At 38.8% G+C, this 21,490-nt stretch overlaps 1 protein-coding gene across 1 annotated transcript; it reads left to right on the plus strand.

Annotated features, from left to right (window-relative positions):
* The first annotated feature begins 871 nt into the window (after positions 1-871).
* irak1 (interleukin-1 receptor-associated kinase 1) lies at positions 872-21,136 on the plus strand. The gene is made up of 14 exons (XM_020918462.2): positions 872-1,224; positions 2,098-2,265; positions 4,644-4,816; positions 9,442-9,633; positions 10,032-10,096; positions 11,670-11,781; positions 14,083-14,204; positions 14,283-14,496; positions 14,567-14,638; positions 15,582-15,654; positions 16,030-16,121; positions 17,726-18,242; positions 18,869-18,964; positions 19,559-21,136. Exons 1-14 carry the CDS (start codon positions 1,107-1,109, stop codon positions 19,636-19,638), a joined length of 2,094 nt encoding a protein of 697 aa, XP_020774121.2. The 5' UTR covers positions 872-1,106; the 3' UTR covers positions 19,639-21,136.
* The last annotated feature ends 354 nt before the right edge of the window (positions 21,137-21,490 follow it).

Raw genomic sequence — 21,490 nt, forward strand, 5'->3', positions numbered from 1 at the left:
CTCTCAAACTGAAAATGCACTGGTTTACCTTGTGATGGTGTATGGTAATACAAAAAGTGCTCCACTGTGTTTTTAAACTTCATACACCTTCTCTAGAATCATTTGGATCGCCTAATATCAACCCTGGAATTAGCAATCTCTATTGATCTCTACAGATGGCATTTTGAGCTTTGGAGATGCAGACAGCCAATTTTGTTACTTAAGTAAAAGTATTACAGATACCAGAGCAAAAGAAATACTCAAATAAAAGTATCACATGAAAAAATCTACATATGTAAAAGTATTAAAGTAGCCTACCTGTAAAAAAATGCACTTCAAGTGTAAATAATAACAGTATTTCATGCAGACGTTTAGATCTAATAAAGCTTCAATATAGTGATTTTGATAAAGAATTTTGCTGAATGTTGTTCAATAGAAACAACTGAATCAGTCTTTTTTTCCCTCTACAGCTGTTTTTATTGTTATTGTTTATTATTTTTATGTTATTAGGTTCTTTTTTCAGACCAAGAGTTTGTTTTCATACCTGAACTTGAACCTAATAACATAAATTATTCAAAGACCAAAATGAACCTCACTGGACTATTTGTATATTTCTGTTTGCTTGTTTTATTAATGTGTTTAAAAAAAAAACTTTCAGTCTTTTCAGCAGGTCTTAAACAATAATAAAACACTATATTACTGAAAGTGTAGTGGAGCAGTAAGAAAGCTGCTCTCAAATGTAGTGAAGTAAAAAGTAAAAATACTTTTTTTTTTTTTTTTTTTTTTTTTTTTTCTTCAGTACAGGACTTTACTACTTTTACGTCGTTATATTCCGCTTCTTGTTAAGGATTTTCTTGTTTCTGTTTTCAGTGACAGACATGATTTCTACTTTTATTTTGTGGAAAAATCACCGGAAACGCATTTCATCTCACACGAGTTTTGTCAATCGTGGGCAGCGGAAGTAAAGTTTGACACGAGTATTTTTCATGGTGTTTAGTCCGTGATAGGGCGGGTTCTGGAGCTCTTGGATGGTACCGTAGAACCGAACCGAGGACTGGTCTCTTTTTACCCCCAGATCAGCTGCTGTCTGCCCGCTGCGTGAGCTCCGGAGGTCCGCGGACAGTGCCATGGCCGTAGCCCGGGCGGACCTCAGAGCTCTGCCGCTGTACAAGGTGCCGTCCCCGGTCCATTTTGAGTTCTGTCGGGTCATGGATGTGCTGTCGGACCGGGACTGGACTAACTTTGGTGAGTCCACAAATAAACACGGAATAACACGTAAATTATGTATAAGTTCTGATTTTGACTCTCCTTAAGTTACTTTTACTCATTTTCTGTTTTGGTTTATTATTGACAGTTCCGTTTTGTTTACGATATTTGGGCTCTGGGTTTAATGAAAATGATCCAGGTACACCCAGGTTTATGATTTACCTCTAATTCCCACTTTCAGTAGATAATAACGGCATACTGATAAGAATATGAAATTGATCTTACCTAAAAACCCAGAAGTATGAGTGCCACTAGGGTTTATCCATGATTACATAATAAATGCCACACTATCACACTAACCTTTTTGTTAACTAAACTTTATAGATGTTCTTGTTTAAAGGGAGATCTTATTGCTTTGCCTAGAATTTTCCGCAATATGGGGTTTAATGTATCCATCTCCATAGAGAGAAAAACAGCTGGCACCTCTAGACCAAGCTCAAGCAAGTTACAGGTCTGATCATTGGGGTGGCAAGCCTGCTCACAGAAAGAGTACACCTGTTTTCATAATCACAAAATCACATCCAGGCAAACACTGACCTCTAACGAAGGCAAATAAATGGCAAAATTGTGAATGATTTCTATTAATACAGTGCTGGTAGTTCTGTTTTCTTTCACCATTGTAACAAGAACAAATGTCTATTGAATTTTCTGTGTTCTGTATTTTCAAGAAAACCAAACCAGGACTAGAAAGTATGACTAAAGCTGAACTAAAACCAAAACTCAACCACAGAATGGAATTTATGGAATAACATACAGTAGCCATTGTATTAAACATTTTAAAAGTGTATCGTAACCAACCAGAAAAATGTAAGACTTAGGTTGGACATTTTCTCTCTCTGTTTTTGGTTTAAGCATCAGAGGTTCTTCAGGACCAGACCGCCGTGCGATTGGCGGAGAGGGAAGAGCAGCGAACTCACTGGCTGATGTTACGATGGCAAAACAGGAACGGAACTGTGGGACAACTGCTGGACCTGCTACAGAGACTGGAGCTACTACGGCCCTGGGACATTATCAACAACTGTGAGTTATACTACGGATACTACTGCTAATGCTGTTACTACTACTACATCATCTACAACTAAGCAGGGTAATATCACGTTTGAAAAGCGTCTGTTTTGACCTATAGGCTACTGAGTTAAGTTTTTTTTGGGGGAGGATTTAACCGTTATCACACAAGGAGAAACACCGTTACTTAGTCTTCAGACCGAACCCACAGAGAGTGAAATATATGACCCCGTGGAGAGAAAGAGGGTGACGCTAACCGCTGACTGTTACTGTGCACTCTCAAAACTAGAGTCAATTTCAGATTGGGAAAAATTCACGTGGGTGCTCAGAGAGTTGCCTGTGTGTTCTGGCTCCTGGGCTACTACTTGAGAGTGAGAGAGAGAGAGAATGGGGACAGTCCCACACTGGGTTTTTACACAGACAGGTACAGAGGTATGAGCACAGGTCATCAGGGCATAAATAATGAGGGGAGGATGCACCTGAGAGAGGAATTCCAGTTTCAGTGGAAAAGTACTGACTGAAACTGGGACCAGATAATTATAACAGTAAATATGTTTTAGGATATGTTAAAATGTATTTTGCTATTACACTACAACTACTACTACTACTACTTCTACAACTACTACTACTACTACTACTACTACTACTACTACTACTACTACTACTACTACTACTACTACTACTACTACTACTACTTCTACTATTACTACTACTACTACTACTACTACTACTACTACTACTACTACTACTACTACTACTACTACTACTTCTACTATTACTACTACTACTACTACTACTTGAGAACAGGAACACCCTCAGCTTCTTCCTCTTGTATCACTCCTCTTGTATCACAGTTTTTTATCCTGCTAATATAAATGATATTTCAGTGAAAGTGGGAAAGTTGCCTCCTGTCACATCCTCTTACTTCTTAACAAATGAGTGTTGTGTGAAAGATTGACACTTTTAGGTAAAGCACCTAAAGCCAAAAATAGTAAAAAACAAACCACAAACCAACAAACAAAAAACTATGTTAATGGAAAAAACAAAGCAGTGCATGTTATTAAGTTATGAATTATTAGACTGTTTTTGGCTATCTAATATTATATTTGTTACTATACAATAAATATGTTTCATTCATGTTTTCATTGTGAGAATTTTACAGTAGTAAAAATAGTAGAAGTTGGTGAAGTGTAAATTTTTGGGTGGGAGTGTGAAAATGGTCTTCCTCTGAACAAAACAAAACAAGACAAAACTGTTAGACAGGTCAAATCAAGCTTCAAATATTAGTTTGACTAGTTAAGATTTGTTAATTTATCTAGGTCCATTAAATAATCTTGTAGTTCTCATAACCAGTCAGAAATGTCTTGAAACGGTGCCAATAACAAAACTACTCATATCTAGATAATATAGATATATTCTGGAGGAGTTAACCATTTGAAGTCTCTCAATACATTTGGATTCCAAATAATGCAACATCTTCTAAGGCAAAGCAGTACTATAAATGGGATGTAACATCTGGTTTCCCCTCTGTCTAATTGATCATATTTACATGAATGGAGCCAGTAAATGTGGCTGGTATATGTTACTAAAGCATTTTAGCAGTGTGTGAATCTTTTGTTCTCTGACAATGGTAAAAAAAAGTGTATTTGGTTAACATGTTTTAGCCCTTTTTATTAATTAATTTCCCCCAAACAATGCCCTAATCATTACAGCACTGGGTGGGGGATGGGTCAGATGCAGAGAATTAACATCTCATATCCTCTTTGTTAAATTTTGTTGATATCTGAGGCCTGTGGCTAGAAGCGATCCATCCATTTTCTTCCGCTTATCTGGGGGCCGGATCGCGGGGGCAACAGTCTACGCAGTGACTCCCAGAATTCCTACACCCCAGACACTTCCTCTAGCTCCTCCGGGGGGACCCTGAGGCGTTCCCAGGCCAGCCGAGAGACATAGTCCCTCCAGCGTGTCCTGGGTCCTCCCCGGGGCCTCCTTCTGGTGGGAGACTGTTGGGAAACTGGCTAGAATCCAGTTTAGTTTAAGTTTGGGGTAATTTCAGGTTTAGTTTGTGCTAGTTTTTTGTCACTGAAAAGAGGTCTGGTTCAGTGTTCTGGATCAGGGTAAAATCTGGTTTACAGTGAGAGTTAGAGTATGAGCTGTGAGAACAGTGACACCTTCGGGTCTGGACTTCACTTATTCAGAAGAATCCATTAATCAAACATAAAATGTTTTGCACATTCATGTATTTCATCCATTTCAGTTCATTTAATCACAAGTCTGATTCTAAGTCAAATTCATATAGCCTATTCAAAGAATGCATCAAATTTATGATTTGATTTAAATGTGCCTTTAAAGTACTTAAAAGGATTTTATATAAATATGTCTGTTGTTTCCAGGGGTGTCATCAGTGCCTCCTCCTGTGGTACATCCTCTTCCTTCAGCGTCTGCTCCAGGATTCATTCCCTCCGTCCAGCCCTCATGTCCCCCCAGCCAATTAAAGATGCCCATGGTGTTACCAAAACCTGAGCCTCCAGAAATTGAGATGCCTTCAATGGAGACACTGCCACAGGTGAGCGTCACTCCTCCACCCATAAGCAGTGTTGTGCATGAATGAGTTCAAAACAACACGTTCACTGAACACATCCATTTTTCAGTGAACATTGAACTGAACGTAACACATTTATAAATCAAGAACTTGAACATGAATTTGTTCAGATTATGTGAGATGAACGACGTACGTCACTGTTGGGGTTCAATTAAACACCGGAATTTGATTTCACCTGTTGAGTGACAAGGTCTGCTCGCACTTTTTAAACTGCATATTGCACTGTCACTCACTGCCCACGGGCTCCTCCTGCATAGCCTCACCAGAGAGCACTTGTGTGTGCAATGCATCTTGGGTAATGTATTGTGAAGTAGGGATGGGCATGATTAGTCGACTAAGGGTGTTTTCACTCCACTAGTTCGATTATTTGGTCCACAGTAGGCAATAAAATGATTATTATGTAGCTTATAGACTCCAGTGTGGTCCGCTTTCACACCGACAGACCAACCAAAATTGGTCCGACTGACGTGCCTCTGTTTCCCGCAAGAACAGCGATAGATCCAATTACCAATAGAGTAGAACTTTGTACGCAACTCACCACACATCAGCCCGGAGCAGAAGCACTGAGCACGGGTAACAGCAGCAGCCAACAGCGCTAAAGACACAGAACACTCACCGTAGCGCGCAGCCCCTCAGGATGGGGCTGGGGTCTGGTCCTTGGCTCTTGTGCCGTACTCCGAGCACGTTGGTCAGATGGTCCCTAGGGTGCTTTCACACCAGCAGTAGTTGGTGCACACCAAATGGTCTATTCGAACCAGAAGCTCTTAGTTTGGTTTGTTTTCGTTGGTGTGAAAGCATCAGTCGGACTTGGACCTGCACTAAATCAAGTGGACCAAGACCTCAAAAAAGAGGCGGTCTCGGTTCGCTTGAATCTGCACCAAATGCCAAACTCTGGTGCGGTTCTTCTGGCGTGAATGCAAACTCGGGTCCAAATCATAGACAGTAGGTCCAAACAGACTATTTGAAATGCATCATGGGAGGGGACACGCATCTCCTCTGTCTGAAATGATGCGCTGTACGACTCCAGCGCAATAACAGATTGTTGTCCAGATGCAGCCGAGATTCATTTTCAAATTATTTTGCCAATAATGGCGCTTGAACGCTCAGAACAATATATAACAACCAAACTGGATTCACGCTTCTGTCCGGATGCTTTGCAACACCTCGGGACCTGCCACAGTTCTTGAGCGTGGAGGACCAGAGCAGCCCGTCTGGACCTGTAATCCACAGCGCATTCTCGCTTTCCCCGCACTGAACCAGCACGCAGAGGACGGCACGGACCCAGTCCATCAAGCACTGGTCTTACTCTCCCTCGTCTGGAACCAGCACATGGAGGATGGAGCCTCTGGACCATCTGACCAACGCACTCTGAGTACGGCACAAGACCAAGGACCAGACCCCCAGCCCCGTCCTCAGGGGCTGCGCGCTACGGTGAGTGTCCTATGTCTTTAGCGCTGTTGGCTGCTGCTGTTACCCAAGCTCAGAGCTTCTGCTCCGGACTGATGTCCCGTGAGTTTGTATAAAGTTCTACATGCTGCTGTTTTATGAGTTCATGATGATAACTTGAGATGAGGCCTGTGGTCTTAACAGGGAACATCGATATTGGTAATTGGAGGTATCGCTGTTCTCCTGAGAAACGGAGGCTTGTCAATCGGACCAATTTTGTTTGGTTTGCCAGTGTGAAAGTGGACCACACTGGAGTCTGTATGCTACATAATAATAATTTTCTTGCCTGGTGCAGACCAAATAATCGAACTAGTGGTGTAAAAACACCCTAAACAATTGATCGTTAACAGTTTCTTCGAACAAGTTAGTTCAGTGACCATTGTTGATTTTTCTTTCATTACCAGAGAGGTACCAACAGTTTTGTCCACGAAATTATGACCACCAATTATGACACCAAACTATCATGCAGTCTCACACAGAGTAAACATGAATGCAGTGTGTAGTCTGATACATTTAATAAGAGCCGCATGATATGAGATAAAGATATTTGATAACTACATGTTGTATCTCAAACTATATCATTGCAATATTTACATTTCGACTCAATAAGTTGAGCAAAATTAAAACTTATATTAAGACCAAACTGGTCTAACTGGTTTACTGGTTTAAGAGAAAATTGCGAATAAAAACTACTATTTTCACATCTACGCATCAAAAAACAAATTTTTTTTCATATGGGGAACTTTGTATTGTATTTTTATTTTTGTCATTATTGATTATATGCAATTTTAGTATGTTTAAGATATATTGTTCAGCTGTATCTTTCTCTTTCTCATTACATTTGATTCCAACAGGCAGTAAATCATAGTTTAGAGGCGGAAAAGTGAACATTCACATTCCCATTTTACTCTGTTGATTTCTTTTATCATGTAATGTATTATTTTTTGTACGTTCACTTTACCCATTTCTGCATAAAAAACAAGCCACCGCAGTATTCCATGTGTCTGGCATGTGAATTAAACTATGTGAAAAAAAACATCTATAAAACACAAATAAGTACTAAATAAAGGCCAAAGCACACATTTAAAATATTTTTAGTCATTATTTTTATTAATGCATGTAAAGTGTAATGTTTGGAGGTGCTTTAGCGCGGTTGACACCTGGGCCCCCTCCACTGCTGCTCCACTATGGCCGCTGCTTTTGGGCGGCTGAATCCCTGTCCTCTTTCACGTTCACGGAGCTTCAGGAGATGCAGCTCCTCTCGTGTTGAAAAGAGTTCAGAAGTCAGCTCCTGCACTCTCCTGGACAGTTTTTCATTTACCTTGTTGGTTTGATCTCCACCAACATCACTACAAGTCGTTTGAGTCTCCATTGTAACATCTTTAAGTTTTTCTTTCAACTTCTCATTGACTTTTCTGGTGTTGAACAGTTCTTGTTTGAGCTCTACTGTGTCTGCCACTGACTTGTTGTACAGACATCTTATTTCTTTCTACACACTAACCTCGTTTTCCAGCTCTTTCTCTTTTGTCAGGAGGTCTTTGAGTGCTTTCAACTCCAAGTCTTTTTCATTCGTTTTTTCCCTGACTCTTTTGAAGTTGACTTTTGCCTTAGTTGCACGTGCTCCTGTGCTTTAACATTATACAGGTACCAGATCTCTTTATGTGTGTTCTCTAGGTCTTGTAGTTGCTTTTCCTTCTTCTGGAGCGTAGCAGAAAGTTTTTGCAACTTTTCATCAGACTTTTCTGTGACTTCATTGGAGTTCATCTTTTGTATTAGCTCCACATTTTCCATTATTATAGAAGTATACAGTTCATAAAGTTGCTTATATTTGCTAACTTTTTTTTGTAGCTGCTTGTCCTTCTCCTGAAGAGTTTTGGTGAGTTTTTGCACTTCAAGTCTTTTTCGTTTACCTTTCCCTTGACTTCACGGGAGTTGGCCAGCTCTTGTTTTAACTGCTCATTTTCCTGTACTTTATATTTATACAGGTACTGGAGCCGCTTATGTGCTCTAACCTCTTCTTGTAGTTGCTTGTCTTTCTCCTGAAGAGCATTAGTGAGCTCCAAGGCCTTTTCTTTGGCCATCTTCCCCTCAGTGTTAGACTTGCATTCCAAAACAAAATTTTTTTGGACCTGACCTTCAAGCTGAGCCCTTGTCCGCTCCAACTCTACACGCAGCTCTCTAACCAGAGTGCTGTCTTCCAGGGGTGTTAGTTCCTGGACCGGACTTCTTTCCTCAGTGTTTGAGGATAGCAAACCTATCCACAAATGCTCAGTACACAGCTCTGCAATTACACTCAGCTTAATCCAGAACCAAACACACACATTGTGTTTAATGGAACCAAGCACCTAAATTCTGCTCATAGCCACATTTCAAATAGAGCTGCTAGTACCTGGAGGACTAAAGAAAGATGTGACTTTACTGAACTAGAGGTAAAAGGTAGCTATTAACTTGAAAACTACCACTACTTGACATCACAAGGTGGAACACAGAAATTTGAATGCCTTGTGGACTATAGGTTCAACAAATATTTGAATATACATGCTATTATGCATTTTATTAATTGTAAATATTATGTTTTTAACTGTGTACTCTGGATGCCCTTGAAAATGAGATCCTTCCTGGGTACTTAGTTACATTTACCATACTCATTTTTAGTAAAGAGAAGAAGTAATAGTACTCTTACTTGAGTAAAAATGTTGGTTACTCTTTTTACTCTAAGTCTAGAGGTGACAAAAGCTTTATGTTGACAATATTAATGTTTGTGTTTCCTGCTCTGCTCTTTCAGATATGATTAAGTCTTTCTAATTTTGTGTCTATCCTTTAAAAATAGCAGATTTTGTACATTATTTAATGTTGTTTTTTTTTGTCCTTCAAATGACTTCAATTGGAACTACATTAACTTCTAAATCAAATGTTAACAGATACTTTTCAAATCAAACTTTAATAAAGACACAATTTTGGTACCAAGTTCAATACTCAGTATAAATTTTAATACCATAAAGCATAATTTTTATATAATGGATAATGTACATGTATAATCTTCATAGTGGATAGAAGCCTAAAACTATTCAGAAAATATATGAGACTGAGTAGATTAGTACTTAACTTAAACCAGGACTTACCCAGACCTCTTCTCTCCTCAGCCTCTCTTGGACTCAGCGGCAGCAGTCTCTCTTGGAATCTACACATCAGGAGTCATGTCCTGGGCTTATGAAGAGGTGCATGCTGGGACTTGTGGTTTCTGTGCCTCTCTGAAGATTGGGGAAGGGGGCTTCGGAGAGGTCTTCAGAGCCAACCTGCGGAACATGGACTGTGCTGTCAAAAAAATCAAGCAGGTACAAAACTTCCATATGGAGAGTCACCAAGTTAGCAAGTTGTATGGTTAGTTATGGGAGCGGCAGAACAGCTTAAGTATATCATAGCTGTTTTTTGCTGTGGTGTGGACCATTTGCTGTTCCAAACTAACGACTGACTTGTAGTGCTTAAAGAAGACGTATTGCACTGGTGTCTGCCATACAGTTATAATCTATGATGTGGACCTGTGGATCATTATGTTGTAATTTGGACATAAATCCAATATTGGTTTAAAATGACTTAATAAAAGAAACTGTCCACTGACTTCCACGCTGGAAAACTGCAGTGCCCAATGGGAGTTGGCATTACTGTAAAAATCATCAGGACAAAGAGCCATTTTTGATGTTTGTTTACAGTTTAATACCTGTTGATATTTCAGGAGTGTCCACTGGACTGGAGTCTGCTCAGAGACAGCTTTCAGACGGAAGTTGAGAAACTCTCAAAGTGAGTCACTTTGGTTTGTTTTTACTGATAACACCGCACAGCTGAGACCATGTATGAATGGTGATATATTAGAGACTTTGACTGGTCTCTTCAGCAGGCTCTAATGGAATCTCTATCTCTTTCATGGCATTAAAGTAAATGATAATTCTGATGTAAAAGGATACATAATATAATTTTTTTAATGGTAAGAAATCATATGATTGGGATACATCTTTCGATTGTCTAATTCATTAAAATGATTAAAGCTGTACTGAATTTATTGAAAAGAAAAAGTTGAGTTGAGATTACTTAAAACTGCCATTGAGTAAACCTGCATTGTTCTGCATTTGAAGCTTGAATGTTAAAATGTTACACCTATAACCTATTCCATTGCTATGTACTTATTTGTAAAGAAAAAAAAACAGTTTAGACTTCAGGTAGTGCACATAGGGCTCTAAAATGTTGCTTAGCCAATTTTCAAAACGGGCAAAATCTGCTGTTCGCTACAATGTGATACTCTGCTGAATATAGTTTAGTTTTGAACAGGAAGTCATTAGACAAATTTCTATAATGATGCCTTTTAAGATGCGACACTAAAGGCATTCATATATTACAAAATAGGAAAGTATAATAATAATCCTATACACGCATTATCAAGTTAAATAGTGGTAAGGCAAGGCAAGTTTATTTGTAGAACACAAATAATTTGAAGTGCTTTACAGAATAAGAAAGAAATTAAAATCACAATACAAAAAAATCTAAACATAAATAATCATAATAAAATTACTGTATTTTCCGGACTATAACTCGCTCTGAGGTATAAGTCGCACCAGCCAAAAAATACGCAATGAAGAAGAAAAAAACATATATAAGTCACACTGGACTATAAGTCGCACTTTTTGGGGGTAATGTATTTAATAAAATCAGAGACCAGGAACCGACATTTCACCTTGAAAGGCAAGTTATAGTAATAACAACAGAACAGAGAACAACAGGCTGAATATGCGTTAATATGTTAACATAACATATGAACATTTATTCAGATAATTATAGCATAAACAACATAACATAAGTTTACAAAATTCTCCATCTCACTCCAAATCACTAAATCCATTCAATTCTTCGTCCTCAGTGTCACTTCTCCACGACCTCTGGAGATAAACCTCACACTCACTCCAAACTTTCTCTCTGCTGCTTGATTACCGTTTTCTGCTGCATTTCACTACTTGCAGAAGAAGAGCAGCTTTTTTTGCAGGAGGCATGTGCAGTAAAGGGCGAAATGACAGTGGTGCAGGAGCATGTACAGGAGTAATAGTAATACTAGATACTGACACACAAGCCTAGAGCGCCATCTCGCGGCTGTCATTATGAAAATTTTAATATATAAGTTGCACCAGAGTATAAGTCGCAGGACCACCCAAAATATGAAAAAAAAGTGCGACTTATAGTCCAAAAAATATGGTAGCATTAAAAGAGAATAAACACCTTTCAGTCAAATGCACAGCTAAACATATGACTGAAAATCCTCTGCTTTGACATTGAGGACTGTCTCACGTCTGTCTCTGGGAGTTTATTTTATTTTATTTTTTTCCAGGTTCCGACACCCCAATATCGTTGATCTTTTGGGCTACAGTGATGGAGGAGGGACATTGTGTCTCATCTACAGCTTCATGGAGAACAGATCTCTGGATGACCGACTACACTTGGTAAGCCACACTATCCATAGAGTACAAACCATTAACTGAAGTTGAATGGCTCCTTAACCAGTCACTTTTAGTATTTACAGCAGTGTGTTGTCAAAAGGCTGTTTTTTTAATGTATTCTGTTAAGATATTATGGGTGCGTTCAAAATATAATCCAGATATGAATTTGTTTTCGCCTGCATGCACTCACAATGGAAGTGAACTGTTGCCATTTATTCAGATTGTGCACTGATGTGTAGCCCCACTCACACCCAAAAGTGGGTCACTGGGTCAATTAACGACAGACACAAATATTTAACACCCCCACTTGTTCCTGAATTCACAGCATACAAACATAATGTACATTTTAAAGTTCCCAAATTTCACAATTCATCATTCACATACCAAATGGAAAACATCCAAATTTATCCATCCTTATTTTAGTAACAGGTTTAGGTTTCATCTGTAGAACAATAATGAAGAGTTATTTTGCCATCAGAGATCACAGATCAAACAACGTGGTCTCTGACATCAGTGTGGTTACACTTTTGGTGACACACAGGGTTTTTAGATGGGACAATTGCACCCTGATTGTCCTCGAAAGTTGTCACAGGTGTAAGTTCAAGTTATTGTCCATTCTGGTAAGTAAGTTCACAAGATACAAGCTCTCCTGAGCTGCAGCTGACAGAGCCATGTATTCAGCTTCACATGTAGATAAAGCGACTGTGGGCTGTACTTAGATTTTCAGGCGATAATAGGTCTCAGACAAGCTAAAGCAGTAACCAGTAACACTACGCCTGTGTTACTGGTTAGGGTGAGCAGATGTCATTACATAGGTTAAACTGCCTACCACTTCACTGTACTTTGTTGGATCAGCAGCATCACCCTCAATGTCAAGTTTCATTTTCATTTCAGATGGTGTTGACCTTGGTTTGCAGTGGGTCATATCAAATTTGTCAAGAATTTTTGTAATGTACCTCTTCTGATTCATTTTGATTTCCTTTTTTGTCTGGGGAAAATCAATGCCAAGGAAGTGTCTTAGTGTCTTTGATTTGGAATTTTTCTTCACATTTCACATTTTCTTCACATGACTGAGCATTTGACCATCACTCCCTGCAATGATAAGAGCGTCAACCCAAATAATCAACATGACCCTTTCATTTCCAGCTGTTTTACAGTAAACACAATAGTCAGCAGTATTTTGAACAAAACCATTTAGAACAAGGAAGTCATGCAACATCTGATTCCAATTTTGTCCTGACTGCTTCAGGCCATACATGACATGACTTATTGAGCTTACACACTAGTTTTTCTCCTGTTTTTGACTTGACCTCAAACCCTTCAGGCTGCTCTATATAAATCTGAAGGTCTATAGGAGCCGGGAGATATGCTGTTTTAACATCCATCTGATGTAGCTCTAAACTGTACTGAGCTGCAAGCTGCATCAGAACACGAACAGAGGTCATGTCAGCAATAGGTGAAAAGGTTTCATACGTAATAGTCAATTCCAGCCTCTTGACTATAGCCTTTTGCTACATATCTGCCCTTATAGATTGTTTCAAAAGGATTTTCTTTAATGGCATAAACCCATCTGTCCCCCCACTGCATGTTTACCCCCAGGCAAAGTAGTCAATTCAAACGTCTCATTCTCTATCAGTGAGTCCATTTCCTGTCTCAAAGCTTTGGCCCACTGCTCAGATTTAGAAGAGCTTAAAGTTTCTTTTGGGGTCTAGGGAAAATCACATGCCACATGATAACACAAATCAATATTTATCAATGCCAGATTTTCGTCACATTTGACCTCATAGTCATTCAGGTGGGATTACTTTTGCCATGCCTGGCAATAATACTTTTTTGACTCCAAATGTTCATACATGTCTTTGTCTGTCTGAGTGTCACATTCAGTAGTATCCTAAGGATAGCATGGCTCGGTAAGCCACGCTATCCATAGGATACAAACCATTAACTGAAGTTGAATGGCTCCTTAACTAGTCATTAGTATTTACTGCAGTGTGTGGTCAAAAGGCTGTTTTTGATACACTCTGTTTAATTATTATGGGTGTCTTCATGTATTATATATTATATTATATGTATCACATTGTCCAGTAGGATGCATTGTGTCAAAATCAAGGATGTCAGCTCAAATTACTTGTTGCACAATGGCAATGCCCCAGGGGTCTGTGTTAGGTCCCTTGCTATTCAGTCTCTATATCCCAAGGCTATACTCTGGTACAGTGATTCAAATGGCAAAATTTATGTTCTAACTGTACATGCTTTCTTTTTACATAAATAAATAATGTTAATAATACCAAAATTCTTACTTAGGATGGTATGGGCCTGTCTTGGTGTCAAAGAGTTTCCATTGTTAAAGGAGCAGCCACTGCCCTGCAGTACCTCCACTGTCCTCCAGAGGGACAGACCCCTCTAGTGCATGGAGATGTCAAGAGGTAACTCACATTACACAAAAGATTTGATGACCAAGCAGAACAGCATCACATAAACATCTTTATTATTGTGTCCTAAAGCTCTAACATTCTGATGGACCACCATTTCGAGGCAAAGTTGGCAGATTTTGGTTTGGCCCGGTTCGCATCTCGTGATTCTTCAGGTCACACGGCGGCTCGGACCTGTTCCATTGGTCAAACCCAAATGGTGAGAGGGACTTTGGCCTATCTGCCTGAAGAGTACATACGAGATGGTAAACTGAAGACTGAAGTGGACGTGTACAGTTTTGGAGTGGTGAGGCCTTTTGGGAAATGTAATTTATGAGGTGAGATGTGCAGATTCTAATGTGTTCATGTGTTTTTAGGTTTTGTTGGAGATTTTAACAGGCCGCAGAGCCCTAAAGAGCGACAAGAAAACAGGACAAGACATCTACCTGGTAACATTTCACTCTTTAGATATCAGTAGCAAATACAAGACTAGTCAAAATAGACTGTATAAAGAAGTGAACTAAGTGAGTGTGACGTCACTCATAGCATTCAACTCCACTCAAATGACACTTGTGATGCTAGTGGTTTCAAGAGCGAATTTGGAGCCAGACAATGTTCCAGTGTAAGTCAACGCTGTTTGGAACGCGGCAGCTAGCGCATTAGCCATGTCCATTTATATATACAGTCTATGGTTTAGACACACCCTCTCATTTGTTTTTCATTTTCAAGTTTACTACTTTCTACATTTGATATACATATGAATGATATCAAATATATGAAGCAAGATGTATAGAATTATGTAGCAAAGAAGAAAAAAATTAATAACCACTAAATATATACATAAAAAATATATATATTAAAATCCTCAAAGTAGCCACTCTTTGCTTTGTCAAAAAATATTTAGTAGGGTTATTTAATTTTTTTCTTCTCTGTAGGGTCTTTAACATTAAAATATTTTCAGTTGTCAGTTTTTTTTTAATTCTCATATTAAATAATCACCTTCAGCTTGAAATAAACAATATTGACACTTGATTCTGAGATATCTAGACAAAATAATTACTTAAATTTCTCTAACATTAAAGGTCCCATATTATGCCATTTTTTGATATGTTATTGTGTTGTTTCCTGGTGTTGTGTTTGTTAACCTGAAAATGACCAGTACATGACATCACAAGGTGGGACAGAGCATTTTGAGCTTTGGAAATGTAGCCAGACTAGTAATAAAGGATTCCTCAGATGTGTGAATGAAACAAAATACAACTCCAGTTAGGTAACAACATTCTAACATGGCTCATAAGAGTCACTTTTGTGTAATACAGGACCTTTAACAATGGTGATATATCCTTATTGTTAACTGTGAATTTAAATACATATTTTATTTGTGTTTTTTAGAAGGAGTTGGTGAATGACATTGAGGATACTGAAGCACAGTGGAGGAGACAACTGGACGAGCGCCTCATCTCATGTCAGTGTTGTGTTTTTAAAGCTGCATTGTGTAACTTTTGGGTGGTGGGTCTTTCAAATTCTTTTCTCTGTAGAGACGTCATTGCTTTGTCTGGAATGTATCACAGTATGGCATTAAACCTTTTCTACCTCCGTTTAGGCCAAACCAGATCAAGTAACAGGTCAGATCTGTGGAGCGGCAATCCCGCTCACAGTCAGACTGCTTGTTTTTCTAGGTATTTTTAAGCTCTAAAACCACCTGTAATTCAATCCAGGTAGAACAAGCAGGTGACAGACCCCCAACAAAAATCTACGTAGTGCACCTTTAAAGTTGCAAGTCGTTCTGTACAGTTTTTGTGTTATTGTTTTTAACATTTGGCATTTGATCTGCTTGTAGGTGGCCTTGCTGAGCCCAGCGGCTTTATGCAGGTGGTGTCTTTGGCTCGCAGTTGTTTGGACAAATGGAAGAAGAGGCCGTCCATGATAAAGGTCTGTTATTACGATGGCTTTAGCCTTTAGTAGTTTAATCGTTGAATCAGTTGATGGCATCTTAGTTGACCAAAATTTGCATTAGTTGATTAATTATTTCATTAACATTGTAAGGATTTATAGGGGACAACACCAGAAAAGAGAAGTTAGTGAGTGAGTTAGCTGAAGATTTGGTCTTCAGATAAATAGTGTTTCCAAGTACTTTTTCTGGATAAATACTTGCGAGTCCAGTTTGGGTTGGATGAATAGAGATACATAATCATTTTGAGAGCTTTTGCCATGCCTCCTTTTAAGTCAGGCTATAAAAGGAATAATAGAAATAAATAATGTCTATTAATTGATCCTGATTATAGTTTATTAAAGGTTCTATATTATGCAAACGTGACTCTTGTGAATTTTAAGCCATGTTAGAACATTGCTACCTCCTCATAAACATGCCCGGAGTTATGTTTCGTTTCATTCACACATGTTTGAGTAATCCTTTATTATTAGTACGTCTACATCTCCAAAGCTCAGAATGCCCTTTTCCACCTTGTGATGTCATGAAGCAGTATTATTCAAGTTAACAGATACCTTTTGCCTTAGAGATTGGCAATTCCAGGGCTGAAATTATCCAAATGCTTCCAGTGAAGGTGTATGGAGTAAAAAAAAGAAAGAAAGCCTGAATATGCAGGATTTGTGTGTTTAAAAAGGTGAGAATGAAATAAAACACAACTCCAGGCATGTTTGTGTTGAGGAAACAACATTATAACATAGATCAGAAAATAGTGTAATATGGCCCCTTTAAATTAACATTAACATTTCTAAACATCTTGCACCTTAAAGGGACAGTCAGGAATTTTGGACATCATTTCCTAGTGAACCAGAGTGTTGGAGACGTGTGGAGACTTTTTTAAATATTCCATCCAGTCCTTATATTTGCAGAGGTCGCTGGTGCTAGGCTAGTGCATGTCAATGGTCATAGTTATCCTGCTTACCCACTCCACAAAAAACCTGAAACAAATCTATTATTACACCAGACTGTCGATCTGAATGTCTGTGTTGATAGAATAGTGTTTGAAATAAAACTAACCTTGCATCACATGAATCGTCGCATGTTGAGGGACTATTTTCTCAGTAGCAGCGGAATTTTACTTTGCCGGTAAGATAGGTTCTAGGTGATATCAGTCCGCCATTGCCAAGCTTTCTATCAGAAAGTACAACTCGCTGCTGCTTCTCAGACATAAATCCTTCAAATGCAAGGTTGGTTTTATTTCAAACATTGTTCTAACAACACAGACATTCACATCGGCAGTCTGGTGTAATAATAGTTTTGCTTCGGGTGTTTTGTGGAGTGGGTAAGGCTGTTTTTAGTGGCAGGATAACTATGGCCATTGACATGCACTAGCCTAGCACCAGCGACCTCTGCAAATACAAGGACTGGATGGAATATTTTAAAAAGTGTCTCCACACGTCTCCAACACTGAACATAGGACCTCATTTCCTAGTTAGCCAGACTGTCCCTTCAATGCTCTGTGATATAAGTTACTGAAGTAATTTAATAGGCCTGTATTACTGTAATGTTTTAGATCTCATGTATTTTCCTTTCTCTTTCGCTCTCTCAGGTTTATAAGGCTCTGCACGACCTCCATACATCTCTGAAACCACCCGGCACATCCCGGTTATCTCTCCCCTCTGTCCTGCACCTGTCTGCCACATCACCTCCTCCCCCAGGACCCCCCCGCTCACTGGACTCCTGTTTCTCTGCTCTGTCCCTCAGTAAAGCAGGCCCATCAGAGCACACTTTCTGCCCCAAACAGAGCTCTCTGTCCCCACCACAGACTCTCCACTCCACTACAGTGACCCCCACAGAGCTCCCCTCTCACGGCTCCTCCTTGCCACCCTCTTCGTTTGACGGGCCCTGTGAGACTGATGAGAGCAGAGGGTATTCGCAGTACGAAATCAAGTCCAATGGTTTAGGCTCAAGCCAGCCCAAGTCTGACCTGAGTCGCTTTACCCAGCCCTCTGTGCCCACAGAGGATCAGTACAACTTTTCTTCTGAAATTATGGGTCCAATGGTGAACGAGGCAGCAGCATTTCCAGAAGGCACCTCTCCGGCTGGATCATTGCAGTCACTCTCAGGTAAACAAATAGATGGGTGAAATTAAATATTTGTATTTTTAATGTGTTTATTTAATAGGGACAGTGCATATTAATGAGCATCTGTAATTACAGTTTTTGGAAAGATGCTAACACAGAAAACAATTATAAAACACAAAACAGTTATAAAGAGACATAATAAAGAACAGCAAAAAGAACAGATTAAAAGCGTTTGCAGACTTGGTTTTACTTCATCTACTGTTTAAGGTGCAGTTTGAAAGTGGACAGTGTTGAACTTTCTCTTATTGTCACAAGACTGTTCCAGTAATGATTCCCTTTGGCAGACGGCACAGTCTGACTGAATGTGGTGCATCTCCTGGAGCTGTGGCCCTGATGCCCTCCCACTCAGTCTTTGGCTTTTTGAAGTCCTTCAATGGAAGAGGAACAAATCTAAAGTTTAAGAAATGGTTTTATTGAAAAAAAAAAAAAGATAGATGTGGTAGAAAACCTTTACAGACATTGGAGGCAAGGCAGTTTAAGTGTCTTGCCTAAGGACACAACTGGAATTTGAACCAATCAACTGATCCACTGCTGCTCCATTGTTGCTTTGTATTCTGAATGAAAGCGCCCCAGATCAGTCACTAACCTCGTGTCTCTGTGTGTCACAGTTGTGTTGAATCCCAGTAAACAGCGACTGCTGGAGAAGACCTCTCAGTACAACCAGGGCCTGATTCGGACGCCTGAACTGCTCTCTGAGGATCTCTGTAAGAATATTAATAATTATTTCTAGATCTGATAATTTATACTAGTGACCTCTAGAAATATTGGCACCTCATGCTAAAGAGTAGGAATGCTCTAAAAAGTTTCATAACAAAAAAAAAATATATGAAATATGTGCTTGGAAAGAAAGAAACAATTATTCTCCCCACTTAAAACTGAACTTATAGGAAAAAAGTATATATATATATATATATATATATATATATATATTTTTTTTTTTTTTTTATTTATTTATTTATTTTTTTGGCAAAAATTCACACTAACCTCAGAAAGAGGTGCTATTTTGCAACCCCAAAGATGTAACTTTTTTGTCAGTTTAAAGAACTTCAAGTCGTAAAACTCTGTGGATCAAACTGTGTAAAAACACTGCTAAGGTTCAACATTTATAGACCATAAGTTTGGATATTTCTTTCAAAAACATTAATTATCCTTTAGTTCATTATAATATATTTTATCAACATTCTTACGTTAAAATGTTATCGAAAATCGAAAGGTGCGGTATTTTGTGTTTTGAGCATTTTTCATCTTTTGTGCATCATTGTCTTGACTTAAATTGAATTCAATGTTATTATTTGTAGATTTGGTGAGGAGTCCAGCAGAGTCGAGGTTGCCAGAGGAGAGCGATGAACTGGAATATCTTCAATCCAAAACACAATAATATTCCCATCTCTGCCACAGTTCTGTTTAAAAACACTTGAGCAGAGCTGCCTTGAATCCACCTTGAACTTGGACCAAAGATGTGTGATCTGTAATTAAATAGGTTACATTATCTAACTGTCTGGCTGTCTAGGGACCTCTCCTCTAGAGGGCAGTACAGTGCAGGTCATGTTGGTTTGGAGTAGTATAGGAGACCAAAGGCTATTGTATCAGTACTGTGAATGTGATTATGTATAGTACCTAACTATGACATAGGCAACATGTAATCATCATCAAACTTGTATTACAGACTCTTGGTTTAGAGTTAAAAAAAGACACGACAAACACACTCAAACACAATATTCACAGCAAACTGCTGTGCCGGTGTCTCCATAGGTCAGACTGGTACCTCGTGGTACTGAGTTTGCCATCAGTTAGGCTCATGATAATACTGTTCTCACAGTCATTAAAGTGACAGATAAATCAGTGCATTAAACAACGCATATTTGCCTGAAAAGTTCTGATGCCTGTTGACACAAACAGGTTACATGCACTTTCCTATCTCTGCCTTTTCAATAGAATCCTTAAGCAGTCATTACATGCCACAGTGAGTTTGCGTATGCTTGTCCTTTTGTACTTTGACCACAGGTGTGCCGTATGTAATGCAGTACAGTTTACTTTAAAAAGTGTCTTTTTTACTTCCACTGACCAGGCACCAAACCTGCACGTGAGCATCTTAGCCTGTGCATACATCATGTGACATTATCTGTAGATGTCCTCATCATCTCACATATCATCTGTGATAAAATGTCTCAAATATTTGTATGTGTTACATTTAGTCAAAGCATTACCACACAATACAAACTGAAGAAACTTTACATATTTATCATCCTTAGTTCTACAGACCATTATTATTCTTTTACTGGCATGAAAAGCCAAGAGTAAATCTGGGAATGTGGCACTGTGAAGCAGGAGGTAAAGCTGCATGGACACTGGACAATAAATAAGACTCTACTACTTTCAAGCTATAGTCAGATAATCTCCCCTCCGTAGCCATTTATCACATATTAAATTGTGCCAATGTGAGGGTTAGATGAGTGGGTGATTAAAGTATTTCCACCTGTAAAAAAGGAAAAAAAAACAACAACTCTAAGTCTAAGAATACAGCACTTAACAAAGCTGGACAACAGAAACATAGTTACGAAATCACAAATAGGAAAGCTCACCTCCAGCTCCTCCTTCTCTACAGACTCCTTGAGGTTAAATCAGTAGGTGCATTTATACTAGCAGTTGTATAGGGAGGTACTTTTATTGTTGTCAGTCTTAATTGTTTATTTATTTTGTTATGTTGGTCCAATCAGTGCCTTTATAATTCTATAGAATTGATTCTGATGAGTAACATATTTTCGTGACACATGTTATGTACCCAACTAAGTATTTGTAGTTTTTATATGGGAAATTGATCCAAAATGATTATATTTTTGATGAACTGCAATAAAGACTGTAATTTTTCCATTTTATTCTGCCCAATGTCATACACCGTAATGTTGGCTATATCCCTGTTAACTATTGGCCACTACCAGTTATTTATTTAACACATGATCATCAACATACACAGACATCACAGACATCTTAAATGTATTTCTCTAAAAATGCAGTGCATTCTCTCTTTCGCTTGCTCTCTCTTTCTGGTTGAAGAGCTGCCACCTGCTTGTCTCCATGGAGATGTTGTTGCTTTGCCTAGAAAGTATGGCATCCAAAAGTATGACATCCAATTTATCTTATATTCAAAAAGATAAGCAGGTGATGCTACCAGGCCAAGTTACAGGGTCCAACAGAAAGTCAACCCCCTCTCCGTGAGAATGCATGTTCCA

Source organism: Boleophthalmus pectinirostris, unplaced genomic scaffold (genome assembly GCF_026225935.1).
Source record: "Boleophthalmus pectinirostris isolate CB_2022bp ecotype Guang Dong unplaced genomic scaffold, ASM2622593v1 HiC_scaffold_8, whole genome shotgun sequence".
NCBI lineage: Eukaryota > Metazoa > Chordata > Actinopteri > Gobiiformes > Gobiidae > Boleophthalmus > Boleophthalmus pectinirostris.